General features: G+C 37.2%; 1 protein-coding gene and 1 long non-coding RNA gene across 4 annotated transcripts; one reads left to right on the top strand and one right to left on the bottom strand.

Annotated features, from left to right (window-relative positions):
- Window positions 1–861: 861 nt before the first annotated feature.
- On the bottom strand, window positions 862–11,457 carry LOC122417725 (uncharacterized). 3 transcript variants are annotated; one of them, XR_006262341.1, is made up of 3 exons: window positions 11,074–11,457; window positions 1,856–2,806; window positions 862–1,763 (listed from the first exon to the last, which is right to left on the bottom strand). It is a non-coding gene; the product is annotated as an uncharacterized lncRNA (long non-coding RNA). The 3 variants fall into 3 exon arrangements; XR_006262343.1 differs by lacking the exon at window positions 11,074–11,457 and adding an exon at window positions 6,663–6,789; XR_006262342.1 differs by lacking the exon at window positions 11,074–11,457 and adding an exon at window positions 2,889–3,030.
- LOC122417710 (uncharacterized) lies at window positions 6,883–11,183 on the top strand. Its single transcript, XM_043431499.1, has 3 exons — window positions 6,883–7,175; window positions 7,570–7,621; window positions 8,367–11,183. The coding sequence occupies exons 2-3, from the start codon at window positions 7,613–7,615 to the stop codon at window positions 10,689–10,691; spliced, it is 2,334 nt and encodes a 777-aa protein (XP_043287434.1). The 5' UTR covers window positions 6,883–7,175; window positions 7,570–7,612; the 3' UTR covers window positions 10,692–11,183.
- Window positions 11,458–12,413: the final 956 nt, after the last annotated feature.

The raw sequence follows: 12,413 nt of genomic DNA, 5'->3' as shown, positions 1-12,413 counted from the left end.
AATTCACATAGACTGCCTTTTAGTAGTACTTTGATATAATCAGTTATGAAGTAGATCTGAGATGATTGAAAAAAAGTGGTCGGTTTGACAAAGAATCCCTCCTATATGAGTTTAATTTTATATAACATTTAATCCACAAAAAAAATTAAAAATAAAAGAAAATTGCACTACGTTGATAAAACGTGTGGCCCTAAAAAAGGCTGTTGAGTGATTGATGATGATTTTGCTTATAAAATTGAGCTCATGTATAAATTCAAATCCTGCAATCCCCTCATCCAAAGATTATGGCCTGAAAATCTGTCTTCCCGGTGCGAAGCGCTCTAGAATTTGCACCATTCCATGTGGTGTGTGTGTGGGTGCATGTGTATGTGCGTCTACCAGTCCATGTGTCCTAAAATGCCCTATTTTATCATGTACTCTCAAAACTTTATAACCCCATAAGTTATGGTCTTTATGGGACATGTAAATGTCCCCTGTCGGAATACCACATATTGATATAATTCGATTATCGAGACTCAGACAATTGTTTCGTTGAAACAACTAAAAAGCATGCGTTAGCTAATAGATGGTACCCGTTATGTGAATGAAATCATTTGACTCCAGCAATTTGGTTGATTCGTCTATAAATATGAATCCATTTACATGGAAAAGTTTGGCTACTTTTTCATCATAAACAACAGCACTGATCAAAACGAATCTGTTAAAATATGTAATAAATATCTTTATGGTTTTAATAAATTCTGATGGTTTATTTTTCATGAGAATGTTGAAAAAAAGTCTCAATCGTTGGAGCTCTTGTTTCGTATAGAAAAAAGTCACGGTGATTCTGGTGAACTTATAAAAAAACTGAACTAATAAAAAGAAAATTTCGAATGTTCTTTATTTTTAAGAGTTTTAATGAAAAAAAAATAATAATAATAATAAGAATTGTGTTTGACATTAAAAAATAAATGTGCAACGAGTTAGGCCTGTAGACAGTCTTTGATCGATTTTCATTACCTGGTAGATTTTACCAAATCATTTTCCATCCAACCGGATGATAGTTAGATCCAGAAATGTTTCATCCATCAAAAATTCATTTGGTTGGATGATCTCATCTCAAATATATTCGACATAATATACTCGACAGAAGGCACAAATTTAGTATATTGAAAAATTTCGAAAATGAGAATTCCTTCTTGAAATATTCAGCCGTACACATTTGACCACAGAAAATTTGCCCACGATGTAAATGATGGCAACGTCGATACCCATGATGTTGGCCACTCGATAACTTGCCAAGGAAACTGAGTGATGCATGGAAGACAAGTTGCATTGAAGATTGTTTGTAATTCCAAAGTGGTGTATGTTCGTTTCTGTCTGTGTTCGGAGCTGAGAGATTGTTCGTTATAAGTGGCAAACGGAGGAGAACAATTAATAGCGGAGTCGTTGCAGAATCTGCGAAATCGATTTTTTTTCAAAACGCTCAGTTTCATTCGCAATTTTTCATTATTGGTCCGAATACTGAGTTGATGAGCTCGAGTTCCAGTATTAAATTTTCCAAATTTTCTCTTAGGACGTGAACTAAGCTGAGTGGTTGAAGAAATGTTTGTGCGGTTATCCATCAGTGATTTTGCTCCAATAACTCCTTCGATTTTTGGCTCATGCGATGAGATCGATTGATTTCTTCCTCTAGTTTGATCCTCGATGCCATACTTTAATAAATTACTTTTCGAAGCTTCCACTTTTCCCAGACTTTTTGACTCGACTGGTGCCCCAGAATACTTGAAACAACGAATCAGGACACGGTTCTGTCATCAGATCAATGCTTATTCTCTGTAGAGAAAAACAAAAAATTTATATGCTGTAAACTTACAAACAGTAGGCAAAAATAGAACAAGTAACAACCATCGCAACGGAACATGAGGCCAATCTGGATTTTCGATCTCGTTTCTTCCACTTAATACTTCGGTCCAACATTTTTTTTCATTCCTAATCTCATTCTCCAATCAATCAAATTTACAATTAATTATTCCCGGGACGACGTTAAACGTTGTATGTGTGTATTTTCTTGTAAAAACCTTCTCGAGATTCTTGGCAATAGAATTTTAGTGGAAATACAATCAAAATCAAGTAGAAAAATCGTAATCAAATCGTGAATTATAATGACGTTATTGATCGCGATAAAAATGATTGACATTCTGACACTACTGCACTTCCTGTGACTCAGAATTTAAAATTGAATTTAGTCTTAAGATTTTAGTGAACTTTATAACTGACCACACTTAATCCTGAGAAATTTTTTTTTAATTTCACATTCCGTCCATAAACAACTTGTACTTTAAATTCATTGAAAGGCCATTGAATTAACTCGATTTTATTATCCTTGACGCAGCACTATGGAATTCCTACCAAATGAATTTTCATTCTTTTCGATCGTTATTTTAATCTTCACATGTTTTATCTTCATTTATTTTTGAGAACCGACTCAATTTGTAATAAATTCGACAATCAAAAAAATCTCCCAAAGAATGAAAAATTACAACGATCGAGGCCAATATCCAAAACTCTTCATTCCGTACATTATTTTTCAGAATTTTTAATGAAACATGATCACGAAAATGAATAGCAAAAGGAATTTTCAAAAACATAACATGAGTTGAATCCCATGTAAATTTCTTGACCTTCGTCGAAATGAAAAAGCAATCATGAATTAATCTTCTGATGGAAAAATTATACAACTTTAATTTTCATTTTCAGAAAGACCGTTTCTCAAGTATCTCACTTGTCTTGTTTGATTCACCACTCGGAGCAGTTTTAACCAGACCTGCAACAAACACGTAAGTCGAAATTTTCTTTCATTCATTGACGTATTTCACTTTTGTCGTTTTTTCGACCTATTTACTGACCTATCACCGAAGGAGTGTCGAAATTATCGATAGCTCATGTAAGATTTCATAAGTCATAAGAAAAAAAGAACTGCAATTACAAGCTCGAATAACATTTATCACTTTAGAATAATATTACATTCATATTTTATTGTTACAGTTGGGAAAAATGCCTCGAAAAGCGCTGGTAGATAAAGAAGATGCGATTCGGACGATCGAGAAGTTTATTGAGCACTTCAGGACGGACGATCTACCAAAATTCACATCAGATGTATGGGTAGAAATGAGTAAAGATTTGAATGGAAAATGGACTCCTCATTGTGTGTACGTAGCGGTGCGTGAGAATAGGCGAAACATTTTGACGATTGCGCGCAAGAATCAAGGGATAGTAATGCCATATGACGAGGAAGAAGAGGATTTATCTCACTCGAGCCCAACTACGACATCGGTGGCGAAAATAAAAAGAAAAATTGACATTGAAACTGAAGTGAAAGCCCATTTGAAGTCGTTGAAAACTTGGTACTATTTGACCTTGGACGGGGACTTGTGGGAGAGAGTGAAGCCAAGAATAACCTTCAAGTATGGTGAAAAAGAGGATAAATATGAAATCTCAACTCCGACGGAGTGGACGGAAGCTATTTTCGACGCCTTTCACGACGAGTTTCATTTCCCCTGTGCATACATATTGAAACGAGCAAACGTCTATACAGTACGAGACTGTTTGCATTACATCGAAATATACGCCGAGTGTAGAAGTCAAGAATGTTCAAATCGTTTTTTGGGATTCGTTGAAAAAGAGCCCTGGTACGGTGAGCCTCTGGACATCAAGATCAAAACTTGGGACACGACCAGCCACGAACACGAAGCTGTTTATCGTCCAGCCCGAGGCATAAAACGACAAACCGATGAGGAATGCTCGACCGGGACATCGAGCAATAGGAAAAAGAGAACAGCCAAAAAAGTAAACGTCAAAGCAGAAAACAGCCAGTTTAACAATGGAAATATAATAAAAAAGGAAAACAAAGAAATTGAAGAGAGCGACTCACTCTCTGGAGACTTGATCGATAGTTTTGAAAATATTAACGCGATGCCGGAGTACCACCATTCCATACAATCCATCGGAATTTTACCTTTCAACGTGTCTTACACAGCATCCCGACAAACGCACGCGTTCAATGAATATTGTAAAAGAGAAGAATGGCCCTTGGTGAAGATCGATATAAGAAAAGGCCTCATAAGAAAAATCTCCCGGAAATTCGACAGTCGACCGAGCGAAATGTTTCTCCTGTCGCTCGTATACAATTTCAGTGGAAATCCTTTTCTGGCTTGTCAAACGATATCAGAATCGCTGAATTTTCCGGTTCTCGGGTACTGGCTCGCCTCGTGGATTCACATGGGCGCTCACAAGCCCAAGGAGGCCGTTTCGAACTACTCCCCTATCCTTTTGTCTGCGATGTGTTGGGCCTTCAATAATTTTTCACTGGAGCAGTACGTGGCCAACCAATTCACCGTGCTTTCTAGCACCGAATTGTCAGAGTACAAAAGGCGACAAAATCCTCCGGAAACCTACATCCGGGTGGACTTGACGGACCTGATGAGCCGCGTCAGCCAGTGGAAATGCTTCGAAAAGGTCAATCATCCCTGCATACGAGAATTCTACATTCGTTGCTTCGACTTGATGCTCCACGCTCAAAACTTCAACGAGTTCTCTGAACTACTCTTCCTCGTCGTAACCGTCGCATTTAGTGCTCGCGACGATGCTGTTCTCGAATCGAAAAACACGACGTCACGATCAGTGAGAAAAAATTTAGAAGCCATTATCGCTAGCAACGAAAAAGTCATCCAAGTACCCGATTATGCTGAAGAAAATCATTTTACAGACGAAGAACTCGGTTTGAAAAGCAACTTTGTCAATACCTATCAACTCGAACCTGTCACCGAGTGGATCGAGGCAGTCGCTCAAGAAGCCAAATCACTGGTGAATCCAGGCTCCGAGTTGAACGCCTATTACTTGCCAGAATTTGCAAACAATTTGCTCTCATTGGCCTTCTATTTTCCTCTTTGGACCAATTTCACAGCTCCCAGTGAGCAAATTAGTATGAAATTCGTAGAGGATTATCACCGCGATTGGGAGCCTCGGATTCTCGAGAGAATTTCGTCCAACTCGAAATTTCCCGTCCGCGCGGATCACTTCGTAACAGCCCACATTAAAGAAATCGACAACTCTTTGACATTTTTTGAATCACTCGTGGAAAATTCCAGCGTTCAAAGAGTGAGCACGCATGGGGATGTGAGCATCACGTACTCCGGCAACAGCGTTCACGTCACGAGGCTCCCGAACAAGGAGGAAGTTTCATTCATGGAGTATCTCGAAGAGGATAAAAATAATACGAGCACCTCGGCCAACGACGCGATCGCCCTCGTGGAACAATCGAATGATTCTCAAATCAAACCTAATTCAAATTTGCGCAACAAAGCTCAAGTCAACGACAACGTTCTTTCGGCGAGTCTTGTCGAAACTGATGAGCTTGGAGTTTGTCGTCGAAGGAATATCAGCTTAGATTTCTCAGAACTTTAACGTCTTAAAACCGGCACAATCTGGGAGTAGAGAAAACACATCGTTTTTTCTTCTAAATTTAAGTTTCGGGGGTGCTCCTCGAACAGGAAATTTCATTGCGACAGAAAATACTGTACTCGAAAATTAACATCACGTCAAAAAATCTGTTGAAAAGAAGAAAAGAAGGAAATCGACTTGAATGCCGAAATGATAAATTTGGTTTTTTCATCCTTTTTTCCAATTTTTTTACCAAGGCAACAGTTTTAAATCCAACTTTTCCAAGCAACTGGTTGGACGTTGAAAGGGGAAAATTGCTTGACTTTATTTATTAATGTGGGAAATTCATTTTTAAGAATTTCAAATTGTTTTATTTTGCTTCATTTTAATATTTCAAACCTTGAAGCATTCGTTACGGATTAACAAATTTGATGAATTTTTTATGAAACTCCATCATTGGCGATTTCCACTTTATTTTTCAATTACCTAACAGTTTCCTGCGTTGCCGATTATTGTAACTCATTTTTCATCTTACATCGTTAATTCTGATAGAGGCACGACAAAAATTAAACTTGATACAGTGTTATTTCCAAAATTTTTTCATCGATTGGTACCAAGTACGAGACTTTTATAAGTCACAAAAACTTATAAACATTCTACACTGACATATGTAAATTACAAAGTTCTTTGTAAGTAACGCATAAATATTTTGTACATTTAGTTATAACATGAATAAAATAGTTTTCAATGGATCATGTTCTTCTTCATCATGATTCAAAATCACTGCAGAACACATGATCGAAAAATGGTTAGAAATTTTCTATTGGTTTCCCGATTGCGCTTCGACATTCAATCATTTGTTTATAAAAGAATTTTTTTTAAACTCCGTCACCAAACGTTTTTTCCGTCATTTTCTCCACAGCGGTTTAAACTCGATTCAATTTTTTTCATACAGTTTCGAAATTGGAAGAACGGAGTTCAAATTAGGATTAAGGTTATCTATCGGTTGCTTGAGTGCGAGAGAGATAGTTGCAAAGTGGTTGCACGGTTTACTCGGACACCCTTGATTTTTTGAGAAAAATACGAGTTACACCTTGTTCTTTGATAATAAATGAGAATAGCGTGTAACTCGTAATTTCTTTCAAATAATAAGCTGCCCGGAATAAACTGTGCCGCAGGATTTTTACTGACTGAACAACTGATAGATCACTTTAAGGTTAGAGAAAACGAGCGTAATGTACAAATCTATTCGAAAAATCCCATTGGCCGATAGGGCCGATACTGGAATCTGGATGTCAGACGGGATCATTTTGAGGCGGCTTCGACATTTCAACACTAAGAAACTAAGAAACTCTTCAACTCTCAGAAAACCACTGCTTGCGTTTATACTGTTTTCCCGCGCAGCAATGACAAAGGCAATGATAACCGTAACCGTCTACTACTTTGCTAGAGCTGAACGAACTGCTTGAACCTTGAACCATGAACACATGAGCAACGTAAGACAAACAACGACGAGAAAGGTTCCGCACAAAACAAAAAAAACTGGGCTTGATTGTGTGAATTGTGTCATTCCGGGATCCGGGATTATTCTCTGTATAATAATAAATGTACATATACTTGTCCCGAAACTCTGCCGAAAGTCTCTTTATAAAAACGCAGGACACAATACTTTTTCGTATTTTTTTTTGTAATTGATAAAAGTAAAATGTGTCATTTCTAAATTAAAACATCGACTATCATCGATTATCAAAAAGGTAAATTATTCATTGTTGCATAGAAATTATCATTTTTGCAGTGGATAACCTCTATGGCGTCGATGTCAATAAAACATAACCTAACAATTTGTTATTGACTTGAAAAGTTTAGTCAATAGTTGATCAAATTTTATAAAAGGTATCCACAATAATTTATATTCAATGAATCATGTCAAATTCAATTAGATCCATAAGTTGTTGAAAAAAAAAATTCTGAAATATTTTATAATCGTAAGAACCATGTTCATCGTTGCAAAAACACTTATTGAGAAATTTGGGAATGTGAATGACACAACACGAGCATTCTAGTCAATCTTTACTGACTCAATTTTGTCACGAACATAGAAACTTCCAATTATTTGGATCTCCATTTTAAACTGTTTACCAATTACAGATAAATGTCAATGACAGTGCAGCAAACTTTTACCTGAACTGATATGAACAAAGTGAGTGAAATTTTTTACTTTACAATGTGTATCAATCGAAAAAAAAACTCATGATTAATTTACCATTGCAACAATTTTAACCAGGCTTGCAAAAAAAGTATAAATGGGAAGTTTTGAGATAATAATTTCAGAAATGTCCCACACATTTTCAATACCATTTCACAGTAATGTCCGTGAACAAATTCATTGAATGGCATTCAAGAGCAATCAACCTACATGTTGCTTCCTCTGAAAATTTACAAAATATTTTTTACATTCGGTACATTATTACAAATGCAAACGTTTGCTGTTTTTTTTGTTAGCCAATTGTTCAATTCCAAAATTCAATAAAAATTTTATTGATGTATTCCTTTCCCTGAAACTTGAGAAAAAGCAGCTCAAGCCTGTATTTTTTTCACATCGTTGTCTACATAATTTATAGCTCGAAAAATCCCAGGAATTTTACAATAAAACAGATCTCTTCATAAGCTTTTTGTTACACACGCAATCAAGCAGAATTGGATAAATTCATAAATTTCAAACTTTCATATTATTGACAAACAAACAATTTGTCAATGTTTGAAAATATTTCAATAGAACTAGAAGCCAATGTTCCATGACAAATAACTAAAAAAGTTTAATGAAAATTTAATGCATGAATCGGTGGTGTCATGTCGGTGTCGTTATACTTAAAAAAGATACAAGCGTGTTGAGTGTTTTGAAGTAATAATCGAGTAACAATTATTTCAATTTATATTTTCTGCAGATAAAAATGGGTCGACCAGCTCGGGTTTCAACAGAAGAAGCGATTCGAGTAGTGGAGAAATATATTGAACATTTTAAAACTAATGAAATGCCGCCAAGTGGGTCACCTGTGTGGCGCCAAATGAGTAAAGATTTGGACAAAAGGTGGCTACCTCACAGTGTGTACACATCGGTCCGTGAAAATAAGAAAGGAATTTTATCGAGTGCACGACTAAGACAAGGGATAACCGTCCCGGTACCTGTTAAGACAAGAAACACCCCTCATGTAAGGACTTATTCGTCAGAGGAGGAAGTCGAGGAAGATCCTACAGAAAATCGAGTAACTGCTCCTTCCGAGTCTCTGATGTCCTGGTACTTTCTCAGTTTGGATGGTGAAATATGGAATGAAGTAAAGCCGAAAAATTTGTTCGAGTTCAGCCTAAAGTTGGATAAGTATGAACTTAGGGTTCCAACTGAGTGGACGGATGCTATTTTCGATGCTTTTTTTGAGGCCTTCCACTTTCCTTGTGTTTACATGCTGAAACACGTAAAAGTGTACAATTCCCAGAACAGCCTGCATTACATGCACATATACGCTGAATGTAAAAGTCAAAAATGTTCAAATCGATTCATGGGGTATGTCGAAGACGAGCCCTGGGCCGGTGAAGCCCTCGAAATTAACATCAAAACTTGGGACACCTCTCTCGACGAACATGAAAATGTGCGTCGTCCAGTAAGGGCCATAAAAAAACGAGTCCTCGACGACGACGAGGGAACGAACGATCGAAAAAGAAGACCAGGCGAAAAACACGGGATTGATATTGAAACTGAAGAAGTGAGGATTCTCAAACGTCTGATGGAAATGTACCGTCACGATGAGTCAATCCGAGGCATTGGATTGGTACCTTCTCACTACACATATTACACGCCGCCTGAACAAATCCAAGCCTATAATCAATATTGTCAACAAGAATCGAGTTCGATTAAGATCGACGTGAGAAAAGGATTTGTGAAGAGAATCAATCGAGCCCATAATTTGAAGTCAGGCGATATTTATTTAATATCGATGCTTTTCAACTACAAAGGACGAATTTTTCCGGCTTACCAAATGACATCGGAGACTAGAGATTATCTGTCAATCTGGAACTGGCTCGAGGCATGGATGGCCAAAGGTGCGATTAGACCAAAAGAAGCCGTTTCGAATTATTGTCGCGTTTTTTTAGCTGCCATGTGTAAGGCGTTCAATGGCTTTTCTCTGGAACAATACATAAGCTCTGAATTGGCATCCGTTTCCAGCAACGAATCGTCGGATGACGAATGGCGAATGAGCCCGCCGAGAACACGCATCCGGGTGGATACAAAGGACCTTCTGCATGTCGTCAGTCAGTGGAGATGTTTCGAGAACGTTTATCATCCATGCATTCGTAGATTTTACGTTCAATGTGTCGATCTGCTGATCCGTGCTCAATCGTTCATCGAGTTTTCAGAGCTACTGTTTTTCATTATCGTCACAGCCGTGAGCATGTACGAAGACGACTTACTGGAAGCTAATAAATTGACGCCAAAAGTGATACGCAAGCGATTGGATGCCGTTATCGCTTCTCACAAACACCACATTGAAATAGCCCCTTACAACAGACAAAATGATCGCGAAAAGGAGCAACCTGTTTTGGAAAATTATCTCATCCATGAGAGTGAACTGACGCCTGTTACCATGTGGATCGATGAAATTGTCAAAGAAGCAAAGTTATTGAAAAAACAAGGCTCTCAGGTAAATGCTTTTTATGTGCCTCAATTCGCAGACCAATTGATCGCATTAGCACTCGATTTTCCTCTGTGGACCTCCTTCGCTCGACTGACTCAACGAACAACAACTTGGGAACTTGACGAATACTTCAAAGATTGGGAGCCTCGTTTATTCGCGGAAATTCCATCCCTCGATCAATTCCCGATCAGAGCAGATCGCTTCGTGAAAGCACATCTTCAGGAAATCAATGAATCTGTAAAAAGCCTCAGATCGTTGATGGAGAACTCTGAGACTGAACGAATCAGTACCGATGGAATGCTGAAATTCAAGTATTCGGGTAACAACGTTGAAGTCACTGTGCTCCATGAAAAAGACACCAGTTCTCTTACGGAATATCTCGATTTAGACAAAAATGGTACTCCCGAAAATGATCTAATCGTTGACCCAGTAGAATTTCCTCCCACGGAGCCTAAATCAGGCGAGAATTCACCCGCCAAAGCTCCCCCCGTGGATAACATGTTTTCTACATATGTTGTGGAAACTGGTGAACTCGACATTTCTCATCAAAAGAATATCAGCTTGAATTTTTCCGAAGTCTGATGTACAGAGCCAGCAAAAATACCAAGCAAATGAGCTCAATATAGAAGTTTTCTTTTGACGCAGTTAAAAAAAGTATTGAGGGAAGCCAAATAACAAAGGGAAATCTCAAAACATCAATACGTCGAAAATTCGGTTATTGAATAAACCAAAATCATTTTTTTTCCTCCCTTTTATTAAGGAACGACATCGATGAAGTGCGGACAAGTTTTAAAAGACCCAATTATTTTATCGACCCATTACTTTTAGTTTGTATTTGCTGTTTATCACCAGGGATTAGCGTTTTTTCTCGCTTTTTCAAGGTCTGGTTACAATTGTAAATTTCTTAACAGACATTTATCTCCCAAGTTTTTTTTATCCTTCAATTATGCTAACAGTTACGTACATTTACGTTTTCCAGTGAGTATTGGACTAAATTCAATTTGCTCATTCTCGAACGAGTGATGGAACGGCAAGCAGTTTCAATAAAAACACGAAATGATGCAGAGACTCTAATATTGTCGAACTTTTTATTGTCCAACAGTCATTGACAATTCCGAACGCTGAAATAATTCCAACTTTCATTCTCTTTGAATAAAAAAGCATGTTGAGAGTGGAAGTCGTTTTATTTTTATTTCAATGGAACGTGATGATTAGCCGATTAAAATAGATTTTAAGGCATCGAGCGATAGCGTACGCAGCGCCAAGTGTCCAGAAATCAAACTAAAATCCGCTTCTACCAGATTTCGTTGTGAATATTATTGATTACGCGAATATGAAAAATATCGAAAAATATTATTATTTTTCTCATCAACGCAATGAATAAATGAAAATACGAAGCAGCTTGCGTACGCCAGGACACCTTTTTCGAATTTGTAGCACGATCGTCCGAATTTTGCGCTAGTTTTTTCTTTACGACGTGGGGTTCAGGGTTTCGATCCTTGCACGAAGTAACGTTAGAGCAGTCCTATCAATATTTGACGTGTTCTTACTGAATAAAGCATAATAAACCTCATGAGACTGGAAACTCGTTTTCGAACAGTCCTTCAAAAAATCCAAGAATTTTCATGACTTTTTTTCACTAAAATAAATTACACTCTTGCATTTGATAACGATTCTGCACAACAATGCAATAACTCGAACGCTTTAGAGTGGAAACTCTCGAACAATCTTTCGAAAAATCCGAGTATTTCTGACTCATTTTTTTCGATCAGTAAAATAATTTTTACACTCTTGCATTTGATAATGATTCTCCACACCAAAATGCAGACTCGAACTCTTTCGAGTGGAAACTCTTTCTCGAACAATCTTTCGAAAAATTTGAGTATTTCTATGACTAATTTCTTTTATTAGCGGGGGATATAATTTAAGTTTTCGCATTTCATAATAATCACAGACTTTCTTGGTATTTTTGGATTGGACACACTTGACACTTATCACTCTGTTATCGTTGCGTCACCGGAACTATTTTTAAAAAATTTGCAGTTTCCCAGCACAAACGACTTTTCAGTTTTTCATCATTTGGCTCGTCTTGTTTTTTGTGGCAAATGAAAAAAACATAGACTTATGAAATTTTGAAAATGTAGTGTTTAGTGATTTTCAACTCGATGGCAGAATTTTTCAGAAAATTCCAGAAAATCGGTTTATATCTGAAATCAAAAAGCTAAAGTGTTTCCATCTGTATATAAAGCAATGGCTGTCGCCTGAACTAAAATCATACGAAAATATTAAGGTAACTCCTGTACT

This window comes from Venturia canescens, chromosome 11 (genome assembly GCF_019457755.1).
Source record: "Venturia canescens isolate UGA chromosome 11, ASM1945775v1, whole genome shotgun sequence".
Classification (NCBI taxonomy): domain Eukaryota; kingdom Metazoa; phylum Arthropoda; class Insecta; order Hymenoptera; family Ichneumonidae; genus Venturia; species Venturia canescens.
This window is presented reverse-complemented; position numbering and strand designations above follow the sequence as displayed.